The sequence below is a fragment of the Pygocentrus nattereri genome, chromosome 5 (assembly GCF_015220715.1).
Source record: "Pygocentrus nattereri isolate fPygNat1 chromosome 5, fPygNat1.pri, whole genome shotgun sequence".
Classification (NCBI taxonomy): Eukaryota; Metazoa; Chordata; class Actinopteri; order Characiformes; family Serrasalmidae; genus Pygocentrus; species Pygocentrus nattereri.
The window spans coordinates 42251748-42271830 of NC_051215.1; the positions used below are offsets into that span (position 1 = coordinate 42251748).

Here is a 20083-nt window from a genome sequence, read left to right on the forward strand (position 1 = left end):
CTGTCCAATTGCCACAGGTGTATAAAATCAAGCACCTACCATTGCAGTTTGCCTTTACAAACATTTGAATTTGAGTGTGGTACTATAATACAATGCCACCATTACAACACGTCAGTTTGTGAAATTTCTTCCCTCCTAGATATTCCACCATTAACTGTGAATGGTGTTATTGAAAAGTGGAAACATTTAGCAACTCAACCATGAGACCGTGTCAAACCATGTAAAGTTACAGAGCGGGGTGGCTGAGGCTGAGGTCCATAGTGCATGAAAGTCTTCAACGCTCTGCTGACTCAGTAACTGCAGAGTTCCAAACTTCCTCTGGAATTAACATCAGCACAAAAACTGTGCACCATGAGTTTCATGGTATGGGTTTCCGTGGCTGAGTAGCTGCATGCAAGCCTGACATCACCAAGCATAACGTCAAGCGTCTGATAGAGTGGTATAAAGCACGCTGCCACTGAACTCTGAAGCATTGGAAATGTATTCTGTAGAGTGGCAAGTCACGCTTCTCTATCTGGCAGTCTGATGGACAAGTTTGGGTTTGCCAAATGCCAGGAGAATGTTACCTGCCTGACTGCATTGTGCCAATTGTAAAGTTGGAGGAATACTGATATAGGGATGTTTTTCAGGGGTTGGTGTAGGCCCCTTAGTTCCAGTGAAGGAAAATCTTAATGCTTCAGCATCCCAAGACGTTTTGGACATTCCCACAAAGATTCCAATTTCCAGTGTTTTTCCAGAATTTTACCAGTGCACAAATCAAGGTCCATAAAGGCATGGCTAGGTGAGTTTGTTGTGGAAGAACTTGACTGACCCACACAGAGCCCTGACCTCAAGCCCATCAAACACATTTGGGATGAACTAGAACTAGAAGAGAGATTGGGAGCCAGGCCCTCATCCAACATCAGTGTCTGAGCTTACAAATGCTACTACAAATGCAAAAATTCCCACAGACACTCTCCAAAATCCTGTAGAAAGCCTTCCCAGAAGAGTAGAAGCTTTTAAAGCTGCAAAGGGGGGACCAACTCCATATTGATGCCCTTGGATTTAGAATGGGATGTCATAAAAGCTCCTGTAGGTGTAATGTGAAGGTGTTCCAATACTTGTGACCATATACTGTATTGGGCTCCTATTTCTCTGAAAGCTTGCTGACTGATTAATGCGGTTTGTCCTCAAAGATACAGTATGACGATTCATTTTTTTAGCATGTTAGCATCTGAGCATTAATCTTAGGTTAGTTTACACTTGTAATGGGGAGCGAGGAGGCGGACGCATGCGTGGAGACAAGCGAGATTTATTAAGGGCAAATCCAAAATCAGGGTCGAGACAGTCATAGAGCCAATACGGATAGATCGGGGGGCAGACATGACATAAACCAGACTAAAACAGAACAAACGGAACATCCAACACGGCATATAACAATCAACAAAGCAAACATAGATTCAAACAAAGACCAGCGAAAACAAAGGGCAAACACAGGGCTTAAACACAACACCGGGAATACGAGGGACAGGTGAAAACAGTCAGGGGTGGAGTTACAAAACAAGGGGCAGGACTACGGATACCAAAACAAAGAAACACATGGACTATACCAAAACACAAACACGTACAGGACTGGGAGGGGCCAATCGTGACAACACTGCATAGCTTTATGACCTACAACTTGGCAGGGAATGAAAATAAATAATTTTGCAGAAATACAAAAGTGATGGTATGTCAGCCCTTTTAGCCTTTTTAGTATGTATAAAAAAATGTGTACATTTCTGTAAATGTAAAACTCCCGGGCCTTTAGTGTAGCATCTAGCACTACTCTCAATCGGTATCAGCTATCGGCTGATTGTGCTGAAAGAAGATAAGCAATCAACTTTGGCCCCAAAAACAGTGATTGATCCGTTTCTTGTTTCACTCTCTCACAAACACAATGGATTTGAAATTCAGTGAAATTCAGTGGAACATGTTTGATGTGAGTGTAAGAGGGAGATGGAACATGCTACTCAAGATGAGAAGTGGAAGATAAAAGCGCATTCTCACTCCTCTCATAGATGTGCACATTGCCTGCCCTTGACCTGTACTATTACTCTATTTAGCTTAAAGTTCTAGTCTCACTATCTCAATGTGTGTGTGTGTGTGTGTCTGTCTTTCTTAGGAGAATGGAGTTGAATTTGAAGCCTGCCTGGTTGCTCAGTGTGATGCATTGATTGAAGCTCTGAACCGCAGAAAAGCTCAACTACTGACCAGAGTCAACAAAGAGCATGAACATAAACTCAAGGTAAACACACGCGCACACCATGTTCATAACCTCACATTGAATGAATTGTCTCATATCAGCATCATTGTTGTGTTACATTGTGTAGAGATGGTCATAGTGCAAGCGTCTAATGTTGTTAGAACCTGTGATTTCCCACTTCACGTGTATGGGCCTTTGTTTTGCTGTGTTGTGTTGCTTTGTGCTGTTATGATTTGCTGTGCTGTATTTTACTGTTCTTTGCTCTGTTGTGTTGAGCTGCATTGTATTATGCTATGTTGTGTTGTGCTATGTTGTGTTATGCTATGTTGTGCTGTGCTATGTTGTGTTATCTTGTGATATGTTTTGTTGTGCTATGTTGTGTTATGCTATGTTGTGCTATGTTGTGTTATGCTATGTTGTGCTGTGCTGTGTTGTGTTGTGTTGTATTTTGCTATATTATACTGTGCTATGTTGTGTTCTGCTGTGTTGTGTTGTGCTATGTTGTGTTGTGTTATGTTGTGTTATGCTATGTTGTGCTGTGCTATATTGTGTTGTACTATGTTGTGCTGTGCTTTGTTGTGTTATGCTATGTTGTGTTGTGCTGTGCTGTGTTATACTTGCTGTGCTGTAATCAGATGTTTTGTGTTGAGTACTGTGCTGCAGTGTGATGTGATGTGTTATGCTGTGTTGCTCTGTACTTTGTTTTGTATTGTGCTTTACTGTACAATTTCGTACACTATGTATGTTTTGTGTTGTGCTGTGTTGCATTGTGCTGTGATGTGTCATGTTGTGTTGCACTGGACTGTCTTATGTTGTGCTGTGATGCATTTCATTGTACTGTGTTGTAGTGTGCTGTCATCTGTTGCATTGTACTTTGCTATAGTATGCTGGTTTGCACGGTACTGGGTTGTGATGCATTGTGTTACATTGCAGTGTTGCACTGTGCTGTGTTGCACTGTGTTGTGCTATGTCATATTGTGTTGTGTTGTGCTCTCTTGGGCTGTGTTTATGTTGTGCTGTGCTGTGTTATCTTGTGTTCCGCTGTATTGTGCAGTGTTGTGCTATGCAGTGAATCTGTGGTGCTTTCTTGTACTTTTATTTTAAATTGCTGTATGGAGTTGTTTTACGTTGCACTTTGCTGCAATGTGCTGTGTTCTTTGCCGTTTACTGCTGTGCTGTTTTGTGCTGTGGTGCGTTATTGACCACTGTGCTTTGATTGTCATGGTTTAGATTGCTTTGGCCTGCTGCTGCTTGGCACAACTCTGTTCAGGCCCGCTCCTGCCTTTGGTCTCCATGGAGCCACAGACCTGTTGCTATGGTTACCAAAATGTTAGGTCTCCAGAATTGTTTAGTGGCTCAAGTGAAAGGAAGCAGAAACCCACGCATGCACACATACACAGCAGACATGATGTTTCTGTCTGCTGTAGATATGTAGTCGGTTTGACTCCAACTGTCACAATTAATATTTTAAATTTATGCATGCTTTCTATCACGGAGCTTGGATTATTAAGGATAAACATCACCTCAATGTATGACATGTAAATTTTCATAAGGAAACAGCTATGTGGTCTTAGCCACACACACACTGACACACACACACATGGACAAGGAGGACACACTTGCTGAGCTGCTTGCTCAAAGAGGATGCAAAGAGCCTTTCCTGCTGTTGCTTAGCAACCCAGCCTCAGCAGAAGTAATTGTAGGGAGATTCTGGTATTCAAGCCTTTAGGCAGAAACAAAGATTTATTTCACTGATTTATCTAAAGTGGAAGAGGGAGTGAGAGAGACCATTAACTATTGTGCTTGGTATCACTTTTCATCACTGTTCAACTGCCTCTTGTCTTATTTTCTTCCCTTTCTATATTCCTTCTCTCCCTCTCTCTCATCCTCCATCTTTGTATCTTTATCTTTCTTTCACTCTATCAGGTGGTGCGTGATCAGATCTCTCACTGCACGGTGAAGTTGAGGCAGACGACGGGGCTGATGGAGTACTGTCTGGAGGTCATCAAGGAGAATGACCCCAGTGGCTTTTTGCAGGTCACCTAGCCTAAGGCAGATTCTTACATACAGTATATTACCATAAAAATAAAAAGCACAGAATATGAATAAATGTGAAGCACCACTTTTGTTAGAAACAGACCAGTGTCATTTGAAAAAAACATTGGTGGGTAGACTAACTTAAAAAAGTACAGCATGGTCCTTAAAGTCCAGTTGTGTACCTGAAATGAGTTTTAAAGGTACAGTATGCTTACCACAGGAGAAAGGTAACTTAAATTATTTACTTAAATTATTTACTTTAACACTTAAAGTATTAACTTAAAATAAAAAGCCTGGAGACAAGACAGTGTATCTAGAGTTAATGCAACTTTAAAAATATAAAACTGGCTCTATTCTTCTTATTTTGATTGATTCTTGGTCTAAAATATAACGATACAAGAGTGAGAGGTCTGACCAATCACAGAGCAGAATAGATACTATCACCAAAGTAACAATGAAATTAAACATAATAAGAGATTATTAACTTAATATCAATGACTAAAATGTAACTAAAGAAAAATTAGATTCCTTTCCTCTCAGAATCAGAATCAAGCTTTTTTGGCCAGGTATGCTACGCATACAAGTAATTTGGTTTTGGTAACAGGAGCTCACAGTACACAGTATTAGATAGGCATTCAGATATAAGGAATAAGATAAAAATAAATACAAAATATAACAAAATGATATAAAATAAAACCTGCATTCCTACCTCATTCACTCAGACAGACAGACACACATGCACACACACACACACACACACACACACACACACACACACACACAGTCATACCTGTAAACCTTACACTGTGCAAAGTATGAGTCTAAAGTTAAAGTGCTGAGTGCAGCAGCAGTTAAAGGGTGTATAGTGGCAGAGAAAGGGGTCAATGAGGTGACAGTCAGATAGGTGGGGTAATATGGCAGGTGAGTAAGATGCTCTCAAATATACTTGAGCAGAAAATACTAAGGAATTTAGAAAATGCTCCAGCAAGTGCACCCACACAAATGTTACTTGAATACATGTAAGTAAAATGTAACTAGTTATTATGTCTTCTGTAAAAAGCATGTAGTATCATTAGAGACCACCACAGTGCAGAACACACTACTGCACCATAAACAACTAACTCCAATTTGTAAATGTAGAACCTTGTCATAAGTGGTCGTATACGCAGCATAGTAACACGGCAACCCTTTATTTGAACCCTGCTACACAACATTGCCAAAAACAAGTCATGGTATGGTGTTGTGGGGAACACCTGAACCCTGCTACATAACATTTACATGTCATAGCAGATGTCATACATTACCATGAGTTGTCATGACAGATGCTACGGTTTTGATTTCATGACAGTGTAATCGCATGCTAATGATGACTTCAGACATTGTAATATCTGTCCTGACAATTTATGGCAACAGTAATGCTACACTGTTATATTAATGCACCATAGATAACTCATGACAGCATGTGATGTCTGCTGCGACATATAAATGTTATGTGGCAGGGTTCAAGTGTTACCCATAACACCATTGTAAGGACGTTTTTAAGGAAGAGAGGAAGATTATGGAAGGAAAGAACATTAAACTGATTAAAACTTCACTAGACTTGACCAGACATGGGCATTTAAATATGTGTCTTTGTGCACAGATCTCCGATGCACTTATTCGTAGGGTGCACATGACCGAGGGCCAGTGGGGTAAGGGTACTCTCACACCTCGTATGACCAGCGACTTTGACCTGACCCTGGACAGTGGCCCACTGCTACAGACCATTCAACAGTTGGACTTTGTTCAGATGAAGGGTAAGACAACATGCGAATGTGAGCATGTATGCTGATTTGTTTATACTCATACATGTATAAACAGTATCTTTGGGCCCTGGAGCCCTGGTGGCCCTGTTCAGAAACTGCTTTGAGTTTATGGTTTTGTATGTGTGTGTACAGTCCCTGCAGCTCCAATACTGCAGCTGGAGGAGTGTTGTAGTCAGACCAACAGTGCCACTCTGTCCTGGAAGCAACCGCCACTCTCTACCATTGCAGTGGATGGCTACATACTGGAGCTGGACGATGGCAGTGGAGGGCAATTTAGAGTGAGTGTGTTGTACATATACACAGAAATACACATAAACTCACACATACGTTTTGAATCACTCAACTTAAAATCCCAGGCTTATTGCATGCTAAGGCTTATTATTCAGTAACTATATGACTGCAAAGTTAACAAGCTGTTCTTAGGTTTTAGAAGTGTGTAGTTAAACTTTTGGCCTGCCGGTGGGCCCTGGCCATTTAAGAGGCTAACCTAATAATGGTTTTCATTTTATTCAATATTAACTTATGAAGTGTACTTTGAAATATTAAAATAATAGAAATGTAACAACAAAAATTATTTTAAAGGTTTTATTCATTTAACTTTTTCTAGATTTTTGAGAACAATAGGGAATTATGAAAGAAGTAATAATGTGCCATAATTATGTTCTTAATGTAACTATCTTCTAGTTATTTGCCTTGAGCTATGATCACCACTTTTGAAATATGAGGCTGGATGTTAATGTTATTATAACTTCATTATTAATGTTATACAGTTTTCTCAGTCAGTGAAGGGCCCATATCACATAATATCCTATTTTGTTTACAGTACCCCCTTTTTTAAGCATGAGTTTGGTGTGCAATGCAGACATTGTTGAATCTTCAAAACATATCAGTTCCCTCCAAAGTCAAATGCCTGTAAATGAAAACTACACTGCAAAAACAGCTTTACTTACATATGTACACTTACAGCAGTTTAGCCCAACACACTGATGTTGAAGTTGTAAGGAGTGTTTCACTCAGCAATAAAAACAGCCTGTTTAATTCTAAGGCATAAAGAGAGTTTGGAAAATGGCCATGTAAAAACTAATTATGACATCTACACATATTTATAAGTGGACCTGGAAAAATTGAAAGATCATTTATCATCATCTACAGCTCTGTTTATAATTTTATACATCTATCTGCTGTTTTCTAATATTGAGATGATTCCAAACTCATGAACAGAGATCCCAGTCTTTTGAACGGTAGTGTATATCAGTACACAAGCAATATCCACATGTACACATCATTATTGATACACTCTCTTTGATGTAAGTGTATAGTCTTTCTGTATGCTATAATGCATGTTTGATCTTCTTTACCACAGCTTGCTATTTATATACTTCTTAGTAGGCTGCTACACAGACATGCTCTCTCTAAACAGGCCAGGCTCTTTTTTAAGCACCTAGGTTCTTGTGTTCTGATTTCTGCTCCATTTTTTTTGCTCCAAGTCTGACTGATGAACCCAGGCTCCTTTCTGACTGCTGTAGCCAATTCTGAGTCTGTTATAGACTAGTTATAGATCCTTATCTTATCTGCTCCATAAGCTCATTCTAATTGCACTACTGTTAATATTTGCACTATTTATACCCACAGACCTTAATCTGTATGTGCCTTGTGTCACTTTAGTGTTAATTTCAGGACCTGTTATATTTATATCATTTTTTTATGATTCTATTTTTCTGATAAAGCTGACTTGACTTGATTATAGCATTAAATATGGTTAAATGAAGTGTTGGAAAACTCTGAAGTGTAAACTCTTTAAGAAATAATGCACGCATACAGAAGCGCATACTCCACGGAATCTATGCATGCTCACAAACTGTGTGTTTCACAGGAAGTGTACGTTGGCACAGAGACTATCTGCACAGTGGATGGACTTCACTTCAACAGCACATATAAAGCACGTGTTAAAGCCTTTAACTCCAGTGGCGTTGGGCAGTACAGCAAAATACTGGTCATGCAGACTTCTGAGAGTGAGTTGTATAACCTGCTGCCCCACACACATACTTGTTCGCTTTGCCATTAGATATGCTCGGCTCCTGATAAGTAGGGAAGCTGGATGATGTTTGATATGTAGCTGCTAAGCTCTAAATCAATGTGAAACAATAAATATAAACACAGGATAAGCTTTTGTGATAAGCATAGTGCTTCTGGTGCCTTTTAGATTGTATAAGATAAGATGCAGCTTACTAAGTGAAACTATTGTTATAAAGCCTTTATTAATGGAATGCTTTTCCCAAAATTGCTAAAAATGAATGAAAGCTGGTGGGGGTCATTTACGAGTGTGTAGAGAAGCTTATGGTCCCTGCAAGCTCACATTCATTGTTAGCCATGTTAGCATTTTTGGGGAAAGTAGTCCCAGTTTTTAATGCATTCCAATATAATTAACAGAGGTGGGCAGTTATATTTATTCATTTACATGTACTCAAGCAAAATCTTTATGAATCTGTACCAGATATGGCAAAAATGTAATATGATACTTCTAGATGTTTTCACATACACAATATTTATTTTTTCTCACATCTGATCACTTGGAAAATATGAAGTTAATTCCACATACTATCAAAAAACTATAGGTGCTAATAGGGGAATTCCACTGAAATTTCAAAAAGGCTGCATAATTAAATGGGTAAGATGTAAATAAAGTCATTCAGAGTAGTTTGATGTGAAATGCTCCATTCTAGTGAAACTTACCAAGTCAGAATTGTTCACAGTGGTGGTGATAGGAACTAGATGTCCAAATTATTTAATGCCCCTAAAAGCTCCCTCATAGAAAGCTACTACATGAAATTGTTATGAATATATTGCCTGATGGCTAAAACATTGGTTTACCATAATTTTAACATTTACAATTTTAAACATGGCAATCTTAACATTTTAGCCTAAAATTGTTTTTTATATCAAATTGTGGCAGAGAGTTGCATGGTGGGGGTTAATCAGCAAAATAATCCCCATAGTAAACTTTTACATTATTTTACCATAACTAGCATTAAAAACTCAAAAGAACTGTGTAAGTTCACTGATGGTTTTAGATAGTCACTAAAATGGCTATATTTGTATTATATACATTGCGACCCCTGATTCCTGTCAACACCACTGTGAAGAAAATCTGAATCTGTAAGTTTCTCTACAGTGAATCACTTCACATCAAATCCCTCTGAATGATGATGTTTACATCCCAACAATTAAAACATTGAGTGGAATTCCCCTCTAAGTTGTTTTTCAACTTCTACTTTTGTACTTCTGCTCAAGCTGAATTGTCTTTTACTTGAGTATGGTTTTAAGCTAATAGACCCACCTCTGATGATCAACACATCTGCTTTAAAAAATAAGGTGTTTAGTACAGAATATGTTAATCTAATGTGTTATGTCATGTTTATAAAGGCTTTATGACTGTTGTTGAATGTGTGAGGTGTGAAAGATAACAGCAGATCCAGCTTCCCCGCTCAACTGCTTTACCTCCTCCTTTCTCATCAACCTTCCTATCTATCGCTCTATACTTTTCTTTTATCCTCCCCCACCCCCTCCTTTTCACTCACCCTCTCTTCCCTTCTCCCTCTTTCTCTCTCTCTCTCTCCCTGTCTCTTTCTCTCTCTCATCTCAGCCGGACACCCCCCATGTGATATTAAATCTCTAGCTACAGGTATGGATGGCTTTCTTAAACACAATCCTCTTCCTCTTCTTCCTCTTCTTCCTCATCATTATTATAACCACATTCATCTCCTCCTGCTACTGTCTTTTTGAGTTGCTGGTGTGTGTATGTGTGTTCTGTTTGTATGCATGTGTGTTTGCACTAGTCTGTCTCTGTCATTAACACGTGTCATTCAAACTGTCGTAATGATTCATCCAGTCTAAATCTAAAGATGAATCTGTTCAGTGGGTAATACATAATGTGTGAGTTTGTGTGTGTTTCTTTTTTTCTGCAGTTGCTTGGTTCACATTTGACCCTGCGTCAGCCCACCCTGACATCATACTGTCCAACGATAACCTGACCATCACATGTAATAGTTATGATGATCGCGTTGTCATGGGCAACACAGCCTTCTCCCGCGGTTTGCATTACTGGGAGATAACCATTGATCGCTATGACAACCATCCGGACCCTGCATTTGGGATTGCACGGGGTGATGTGCTGAAGGACGTGATGCTGGGAAAGGATGACAAAGCCTGGGCCATGTATGTGGACAACAACCGCTCCTGGTTCATGCACAACAACTCCCACACCAACAGGTATGTGTGTTCCTGTATTTGTGTATTCGTAGGGGTGTCAGTGTAGGCATGTGTGTCTACGTGGATCTATTAACCCATAAAAGTTATTAATATCTTTGTTTTATGTATGTTATTCATGCTACCTAATCATTTGTATGGAATAACATCATTATTATATGTTAATGTATATATATAATTACATGATTACATAGTTTAGTTACATAATAAATTATATTTACATCCAGTTTACATTCTCTATTGACTTATTTAAGTCAATCTTTCACGCTTCTACTCCTCTACTTGTACACAAAAATGTGTTATTGATCTCTCTGCTTGTATCAATGAACAAGTGAAATATTTTCTAATAAAATGTACGAAGAGTCATTACAAAGTGTGTATTCCATGGAGAGAATTAGGCCACAGGGGTTGAGCATATAGGATAAATTGCAGCTATATCCAATCTGTGCACAGACATATTGGGGGCAGGGGCTCAAAGAGAAAAGGGCAGCATACACATGAATTAAACATTTTAATTTACAACATATTGCAATCACTCTTAGCAAGGGAGACAATATAATCATGTTTCAGATAAACCCAAACATGGTGTTAAGAACTTTTTCCCAAAGGAGCCAAAATACACTAGCTCTGCAATCTATGCAGGGATTTGAACACCACTCGCCAGCCTGTAAAGCCGTGGCATTACTCAATGCACTGTTTAATTGCTGCATAGTAGTTATTTATAACTCTGGTTCAGGACTCAACAGCGTTTCATAAATCTCTGTTTTTACAATAACAAATACTTGGTGCAGCAAGTTATTCATGCCCCTTGTTGCTAACATTTGTTGTTCAAAATAACCACATTATCAAGTGTGATGCTTCCTAAAGAGATTTTCAGCATGTTTCTGGTGGGATTTCCTGCTCTGTGGAGAGAAGCATGACAGGTTGCATTTGCTGGGGAGAACCTCAGGTGGTCCTGGGGACCAGATTGCCTCAATGTTCTTTTAAAATATTAGACTGATTCAAGCCACATCTACTAGAGATTTCTGTCATCCTGGCATTAATATTGTGGTGTCGGTGGAGAAGGAAATGCAGGAGAGGCCATTATTTCTGCCACAAGAAGGGCTCTTTTATTTACACCAGCAGAAAAGGCATGCCGAAAAACGGCCAGGCAAAGTGAGTAGGTCACTTCTAACTGTCATGCAGCCTCCTGAACCCCTTGTGGATACGGACTCGATCTTCCAGAATCCTCTGGGAGATCACATGAACCATGTGACTCAGCGCCCCTATCAGCGCTCCAGGTCTCCGGAATGTTGATAAGCATCACCTGTGTATTGTATCATGTGATATATCTAGAATACTATTTAGCCTGGGCTGAAGCTTAGAATAGTCTCGAGGTATTGATTCTCTAGATGACTCTGTGTTGGATCTACAGAGCAGTTTTTCTATTGTGATATATGTTGTGTATGACCTCTTGCTGTTCGTTTTCTGGTTTATGCTCTTTTGGCCCTGCTCCTTGGATTTCTTTGATATTCTTTCTGATCTTGGATTTGAACTTGGCCTGTTTTTTGACTACAACTTGGAACTCTGTTTACATCAGTAAAGCCCTTCAGTAACCTTCTGCATGCGTCTGACTGTGATTGAAACCTTACACTAACCATACAGTTTTTCCTAATGGTAGACACACAGCCCCCCCACTATCTCACCTCAGGCCAAAATAAAATTATACAAACAGTACGTACACACTACTTAAACCCAACAACATTAACTGCAACAGAAAACAACAAATGCCTGGGGTAGTGCATGGGGTAGTTTGCATCCCACACATTTAAAGCCCCTTCTGCAAACTGCAGCAAATTGCAGCTGCTACAATATAACACAGTAACAGACAGATACTGAGTGGCATTCCGTAGTGCTCCTTAGACCTCGAGCAATGCTGGACGATACAGAGTGGCAGCAGCCAACCATGCAGAACATGGATGGAAATGTGCACAGAGTGATTAAAATCGCGGGATTCTGTTTTGTGCATTGTGTGTGGTACCGACACATCTGGTGCATTAGCCTTTAATTTCTGCATGTGATTTGACTTTTCTGTTTGACTTTTTCTATTTTAGAATCTCTCTCTGTTTTTAAACAAACGCATAAAAGCATTGTTTAAAGTGAGTTGTCAAATTGTACTTTATAAGTGTTGATTTGGTTTATGTAATGTTGTTGAATAAAACTCAGCATCTTTCCCATTGGCTGCTGGCACCATCTATTTGCATATTGTTTTGCTTGATTCACTGACCCTCTTTATGTTGTCCTTTCCCCTGGCCCACCTTCCACCATATGTGTATGTTTCTTATACTCCATAGCTAACTGATTAGCCACATTGTTGTTAGCTGTCCATGTCAAGTTACTACGTAACTTATACTCCTGAGCGTAATTCTTCAACAGCTCAGCAGCACAGTGATAATAAAATTATAATGATCTAACTTAAACCAACTGTATGTTTTTCTTTTTACTTGAATTAGTAGAACACAGGTGAATTAGGTTTAATGTTGAGGTAACACATAAAAATGATCGGTGGTGTTAATTAGAACTTACTTGTGTATGATTTACATGAATTCACTGAGTACATGTTACTTAATTGAGGATTTTAGAAGTTATTTAACAAAGTTGTGTGGAACCACTTAACATATTGCTGTTGTTGGAACAAAACCTTGTATCTCCAAAATGTTAACTTTACAGGAGAAGGATAAAACCTACTTTACTTTTAATGTAAGTCAGTGGAACCAGAATTTTTTCCAAGTAGTTTTGGTCCATTTCCTTTGGTCCATTCATCATTGTGTGTCCATCACACAATGTAAAGCGCAACAGGTATTTTCAAATTATGTCAAAACCTGAAAAATGACCAAAATGGAGATACAAGGTTTTCTTCTGATAGCAACGATATCATTTTTTAAGGAAATCCATTTCCATACAGTTAATAAGAAATTACTCAAATCAGTTTAGTGGGATTTACTTGAATTTCTTAAGCACATATTACTCAATCAGGTATATCAGAAGCTGAAACCTTGACATAACATTGTTAAGTAAATCCAACATTTAATTTTTTTGTGTTCTCTCTCTCTCTCTCTCTCTCTCTCTCTCTCTCTCTCTCTTAGAACGGATGGAGGGATAGGTAAAGGAGCGACAGTGGGTGTCCTGTTGGATTTTGCACGAGGGATTCTGTTATTCCTCATCAATGATGAGCAGCAGGGTCCCATAGCCTTTGACTCCCTGGAGGGTCTTTACTACCCCGCTATTAGCCTCAACCGCAATGTTCAGGTAACACACACAAAACAACAGGCACAAAGCCTAAACAATACACAAACAGCAGTAAAATAACTTATTGATATTACAGACTTGAAGTTTATAGGGTGATTTAGTGCTGCAGATCACACTTTAAATGTACATTGAATTTATTGTGTCAGCAGCAAATCATAATATAATCATTTGATTTGTTGCAGCAAATACAGAAAAGAAAAGACAAAAGTTGTTTTTTTTATCTCATTCCAATTAATACAAAGACCAAAATCCAGATGCTAGGATCAGTACAGCAGACACTTTCATAGGTCTTCTTATGCATGTAAAAAGGGGAAATCCTTGTGATTTCCACAACAAAAATGAGCAAATATGGACACTTTAACAGGGTTTAGCAGTTGCTGAGAGTTAGTAATGTCCCAGTTACCTTTACCTTTTATCTGAAAGGCACCTTTTGTGTGTGTGTGTAGGTGACTCTTCACACTGGGCTGCCCATTCCAGACTTCTACACTCCAGGAGAGTCAGACCCTTCAGGCTCCGTCTGCTGAAGACACACACACACACACACACACACACACACACACACACACACACATACACACACACAAACAGATACTGTATATGACTGGATAAGAAAATCCACACAGAAATATTCTGTTTTCCATGTAAAGTGCTGGGGTGGCTGAGGTGTTAAAAGGGAAATTCAACCAGCTTTTCAAAATTCCTGCATAATTCAGTGGATAAACAAAGTCATTCAGGATGGTTTAATGTTTAATGCTCTATTCTAGGGAAACATACTCACTCATACTGACAGATTTCTTTACAGTGGTGGTGATAGGAAGCAGGGGTCATATTGTCAGGATATTTACAAAACACACACGCACACACATGCACACATGCACACACACACACACACACACACACACATTTTCTAAGCCACTTCTCCCTCAGGGTCGCGGGATTTACAAAACAAATACAGCCATTTTATTTACTGTCCAAAATAATCCAGTAAACCTACATGTGTGCTTGTAAGTTATGTTGGTAACGGTAAAATAGTTGTAAATCTGGAAAAAGAAGTTTTCTTTGGGGTTAATTTTACATGTACCCCTCCACCTTGAATGTATCTCAAGACTACCTTAAAATATCCTACAATCACCACCACTGCAAATGATTTTCACTCAATATGTTTCTTGAGAGCAGAGCATTTAATCAAACAGCTCTGATAGACTCTGAGTTGCTTTGTCAGATTCACATGAAACCTTTACTTAAACTCACCCTCTTTCATAATGGCCAACAGAGGGAGCCATAGAGAAGACTACTTTCATAGAGAATACTGCACTTTCGTTAGAGAGAGAGCAAGAGAAGGTGAGAGAGAGAGAGAGAGAGAGAGAGAGAGAGAGAGAGAGAGAGAGAAGGAAAGACCTCCGTGATGATGCCAGAAAACCTCTTTTTTTGAGAAAACTAAATGATCATGTGGTCAGCTGAAGTAGCGGTTCATGCTGCAGTGGCATTAAAAAAATGAGAACATTCGCCTTATGGACTATTCCAGTCTGATGTGACTGCAAGAAGTGTGGAGGAACTTAACATGTAAACTGAAATTAGACAAGAAAGTCAGACAAAGTGGTTCGTTTTTTATTGTTTATGCTGCCATATTATCAACTTCATGTGAAGCATTTCAGGTCACAGGCAGCCTAAAGACTTGCGTCAATTTTATGGAATCACTGGTCCTGCTGTTATTTTGACGAAGGTTAACTGGCATGTGGCTAAGCCCATTTTATATGAATGAGAGCAGTCTCCACCCATTTACTCAAAGCACGGCTAGCATGCCACAAATGCAGGACATGCCTCAATGTGCTGACGCAAGAAAAACTGAATACCCCATTCTCTTTCTCTCTCATTCTTCTCTCTCCTGATCTCTTAATCTTAATAATCTTTAACGATTGGTCACTTTATCTAACAGAGCAACCACAAAGCCCTAAAGACCAATCACGAAACAGACTGGTATCCAGACAACCACTACTTTACACTGATTTTATTATTATTATTATTGTTATTATTATTGTTATTATTATTATTATTACTGCAGTCTTGTCGGTGCTAAAGCATATAGACTTGTGACTCTGTTCCTGTAAGCAACAGAGTCCAGGCAGATTTTGTACTTTTATTCATGATCAAATATTCTGTGCAGACGTCAATATGTGTACAGATAAATCTGTAGAGAGTATAGGATTATGATTCTCATACAGCTCAATTTTATGATTTTACCATGTCAATTAAGTTCAGTATGATGTGAAAGGGAAACTTGTGCATGTTACGCTGACTGAAATGTCTGTACGGGCTTTTTTTGGGGGAGGGGATTTGAGGACATGTGGCCCTCACACACAACACACTCACAAACTACACACAGTTTGCCAGAACACTATACCCAGTTAATCAGTACACTACACAAAGATTAACAGTACACAAAATACAGTTTAATGGCATATAGCGCACAATTTAATAGAACACTACACACAGGTTAACAGTGCACTACACACAGGTTAACAGTGCACTACACACAGTTTAACGCTACACACAGATCAGAGGTACAATACACAAGGCTAATAAAAACACTAAGGGTTGTTTTCTGGATTTTCTGGATTAATGCTGGGAAGTGGAAAGTTGAGGTTCAGAATTACGTCAGTTTCAACCTCTGCATATTTGAGCTCTGACGTCTGAAAAAATGCAGCTGCCTCCATAAAAGCAAGCACTGTTAGCAACATTTTAGCCGGGTAATGCTAATGATATGAACGACAACTTTAACATTCATTATGCATTTACCTTCTCAAAACGGCAAACTTTATAGTCAGTGTTATAGACTTAACCAACTACTATGTCCGTATATTGACTACTCTAAAGCAAATTTATCTTAAATTGAGAGAAGTTGTATTTTTGATTGTTTATATATGGAGTTCATGAACTCAGAGTTATGAGATCTAATCAAATGCAGCATAAATCCTGGACTACATTTCGTTTCAGTGGACAGTCTCCTTTCAGTATGCCATGTAGTTTAGCACTTGGCTTGACTGAAGCTTGTAACTCGGAATTTCCAATTTCCAACTAAGAAAAATTAAATGCAGTTCCCCCTCAGCTGGGAATTCCTACTCAGAAAGTCATGATGGTGTTCTCAACTCTGCGCTCAGTACATGATGTCAAATCAGCATGGCTGTGAACAGAGAACTAATAAAGAATTACTTTTCTACTTTTAAATGATTTTTGCTTTAGAGTAGTTAACTTACAGGTACAGTACTTGGTTATATTTATAACACCCAGCAGAAAGAAGGTAAAAACATTATAAATGTTAAATTGATTCATTTCACTGATGTTAACTGGCTAGCCTGTTGTTAACAGTACTCACAATCATCAAGGTCTCTTGTGTTTTTCTCACTTTGTAGATTGTATTCACAGAGGTCAAAATGGGGCAATTCTGAGCTCCTGACGTTCAGAGCACAGCATAATCCCTTTGCGGTGAACTGACCCCAAGACTGATTTTTTTTATCAGACTTGAAAAACAACATTCATACTTTAGAGCCTAACCTCTTATCCTATTGTGCCCTCTTACAGGAACTATCACATGCTGTCATGGTGAATCATCTTCACCATGTTTAATGAGGACAGTTTGTGTCTGTCTATGTGTAACACACGCACACACACACACACACACACACACACACTGCATGCACACTCACATACACAATAGTCCCTCCTGCAGACCAACACATTCGGACAAAACAGCAGAGGCTTTCATTTACAGTCAAACACACAGCTATCCCATCAGCCTTATATAACTCATCAATCAGTGTGCAGAAAAATAAATACCCCATACACTCTCTCTCTCTCTCTCTCTCTCTCTGCCCCCATTTGTTACTGCCTCAGAGCTGTACAGGCATATTGCTAAACTTAAATGAAAACTCGGTGCTGCTTCTGTTTATATGTCTGAAAACTACAGTAGAATATATAAATATATATTTGTGTTTATTAACTGCAATATGTAACGGCACAGCTGTAAATCCAAAAAGAAAATTCATGAACTGGCAATATGCCCTGTGTTCTGGAAGTGTGAGAAGACTCTAGATGTGGATGTGGGCTGTTCCTGGCTGCTATGCTCTGGTGCAATGAGACATAGGCCTCCTGTCTCTTTTTACATAGACCTGTGTAGCTTGCTTAAGAAAATGAATTTCTGACCCCACCGACAAACTCACTGACCCGAGGCCTTTCCTCAGCCTGATAAAGTGAATGGAAGAGAGCAGAAAGAGGCAGAAATGTCTACACTGAAAACAATGTGGTGCTTTGAAAGTATGTCATTTGTTTATAAATTTCCGTTAAGCATGAATAAAATCTAATACATCAGCACAGTTTAGGTACTTTGGCAATAATTGTGTTGATGTAATGGAGTTTATTGATGTGTTAGTGATTTGTACATGTGAATCACATCAATTCAAAGCACTACTTTTTTCAGTGTATGATTGTAAAGGGTTTCTTTATTTTCTTTATCAGAAATTAACCCCAAATGTGAATACAATTGTATTATTATTATTATTATTATTATTATTATTATTATGGATGTTACTCGCCTATCATGTACCTGGAGCTTTGTGCTTTCTGTAAACGTACAGTATATTCAATAAACTGGTTGAGTGAAATGAATCCATGTTTTTTTTTTTTTTTTTAATAACATATGCACTACTGGGCTAAAGTCAGAAACAATAATCCCATAAACGTCATAGACATTTATTACATTTTCAGTCAAACCTTGGGCTTATGGGGAAAAAAATCATTGTTTAGTGGTCTACCAGGTCTTGCATGTTTGTTTGGAGTCCCATTTGTTTGAAGGTTTAGAAACTCCTATTTTTTCAGTTATTTTCCTCATTAGGCGGGAACGCATCTTATTTCTAATCTCTCAAAATCACCTTAAAAATGAATAACTTGTAATTGCCATTTTGAATTAAATTAACAAAGGGAGGCTTCAGAGTTCGCACAGTACTGTAAGAAACTAAGATGTACAATGGTGAGGAAAATAAGAAAAAGGGCTGCAGAAAAAAATTAGGGCTGATGATCTGTAAGGTTTTTTTCTGCTTTAATTAGTACACATGTCACTCAACTGAGCATCCTAAAAGCCACTTAATACAGTCATGAGGAACCACTTGATGTTTTCTGGGGATGCTAATAATTGTAACAGGTGTTATCCCACAGGTAAATTTTATTGATCAAAAGTTGCTATTTGACAGCTCAAGAGACTTAATAGTGATTCTCCTAAAGTCCCCGAAGAGTAATAGCATTAGACAAAAAGGAGACATGAGATTCTTCTGGTCCAGATAAAATATTACTGACAAAGCTGAGAAAGCTCTTAGTTTGAAGGAGAATTGGTTGCACTCTTGTTTTAATGTCAGTTGCAAATGAACATGAGTATTATTATCTGGGGAAATCTGAGCAGCAGCAGACTTAAGCAAAATTTTCTTTTGTCTTTCTATTTGATCTTATTGTTCTCTAGGAGACACTACATAGATACAAAGGAGATCTATTTTAATTTCTGTGTGATTGAATGAATGAAAGATGGATTTCCCCCCACTTAATTACTGAATCAAGTGGATGAAAACTCTTTAAAAAGACAGTTCTTTAGGAAAGACAGTGGTTCTATTTAGTGCCATGAACATTCAAAGAATCATTTGCATGCTTAAGATTGATGGAGAATATGTTGTACAGGATTCTATGTAGAACCTAGCACCAAAATGGAATCTTCTATAGTGATGATGTGAAGCTTGCAACAATAGAACTCTTTTTGGTGCCGCACAGAACCATTGTTACAAATGACCTCTTCAAGAACCTTCTTGAACTACAACAAACAAAAACTGTATCTCCCTATTTTTGCACACAGTGTTTAATGGTATAATATTAACTAGAAAGGGAAAGTTCATGAACAAACTTTATGTTGGCTTGAAAAAGCCAGTTAATTTTGTTAAAAAGTTCAAATGTTTGAAAACTGTTGATAGTTGTTAAAATGTTGTGAAAATGTTGTAAAGTAGAAGCTGCAGTTTCTGTGATGGATGGTAATTCGTTGCTAGGTGCTACTGTGAATGAAGTTCCAGCTTAAATTTTGTGCCATGTTAATTTCAGGGCTACCTTAAACCAAGTTCCACCTTAAATTCTGTGCCACTTTCAATTTAGTTCTACCTTACATAGGTTAAGTTTCATCTTAAATTCTGTGCTATGTTAATTGAAGTTCCACCTTAAATTCTGTGCCACCTTTAATTTAGCACTATGTTAACTGAAGTTCTACCTTAAATTTAGCTCCACCTTAAAAAGGTTCCACTTTAAATTCTGTGGCACCTTAATTTTATTGCTGTCATTTCAAGTTCCACCTTAAATTCTGTGCCACCTTAACTTTAGTGCTACCTTAAAGAGAGTTCCATCTTAAATTCTGTGCCACCTTAAATTTAGTGCTATGTTA

At 38.4% G+C, this 20083-nt stretch overlaps 1 protein-coding gene across 2 annotated transcripts in view; it reads left to right on the top strand.

Annotated features, from left to right (window-relative positions):
• Positions 1 to 17861, top strand: part of trim9 (tripartite motif containing 9) — a 32076-nt gene extending 14215 nt beyond the window's left edge. The window contains exons 3-11 of one of the 2 annotated variants that reach the window (XM_017696610.2): positions 2144 to 2266; positions 4151 to 4261; positions 5904 to 6057; positions 6199 to 6344; positions 7940 to 8078; positions 9710 to 9748; positions 10032 to 10335; positions 13458 to 13620; positions 14067 to 17861. In XM_017696610.2, the coding sequence (XP_017552099.1) occupies positions 2144 to 2266; positions 4151 to 4261; positions 5904 to 6057; positions 6199 to 6344; positions 7940 to 8078; positions 9710 to 9748; positions 10032 to 10335; positions 13458 to 13620; positions 14067 to 14144 (1257 nt within the window). In that variant the 3' untranslated portion in view covers positions 14145 to 17861. The remainder of the gene's footprint in view (positions 1 to 2143; positions 2267 to 4150; positions 4262 to 5903; positions 6058 to 6198; positions 6345 to 7939; positions 8079 to 9709; positions 9749 to 10031; positions 10336 to 13457; positions 13621 to 14066) is intronic. The other variant, XM_017696611.2, reaches the window with a different exon arrangement.
• The last annotated feature ends 2222 nt before the right edge of the window (positions 17862 to 20083 follow it).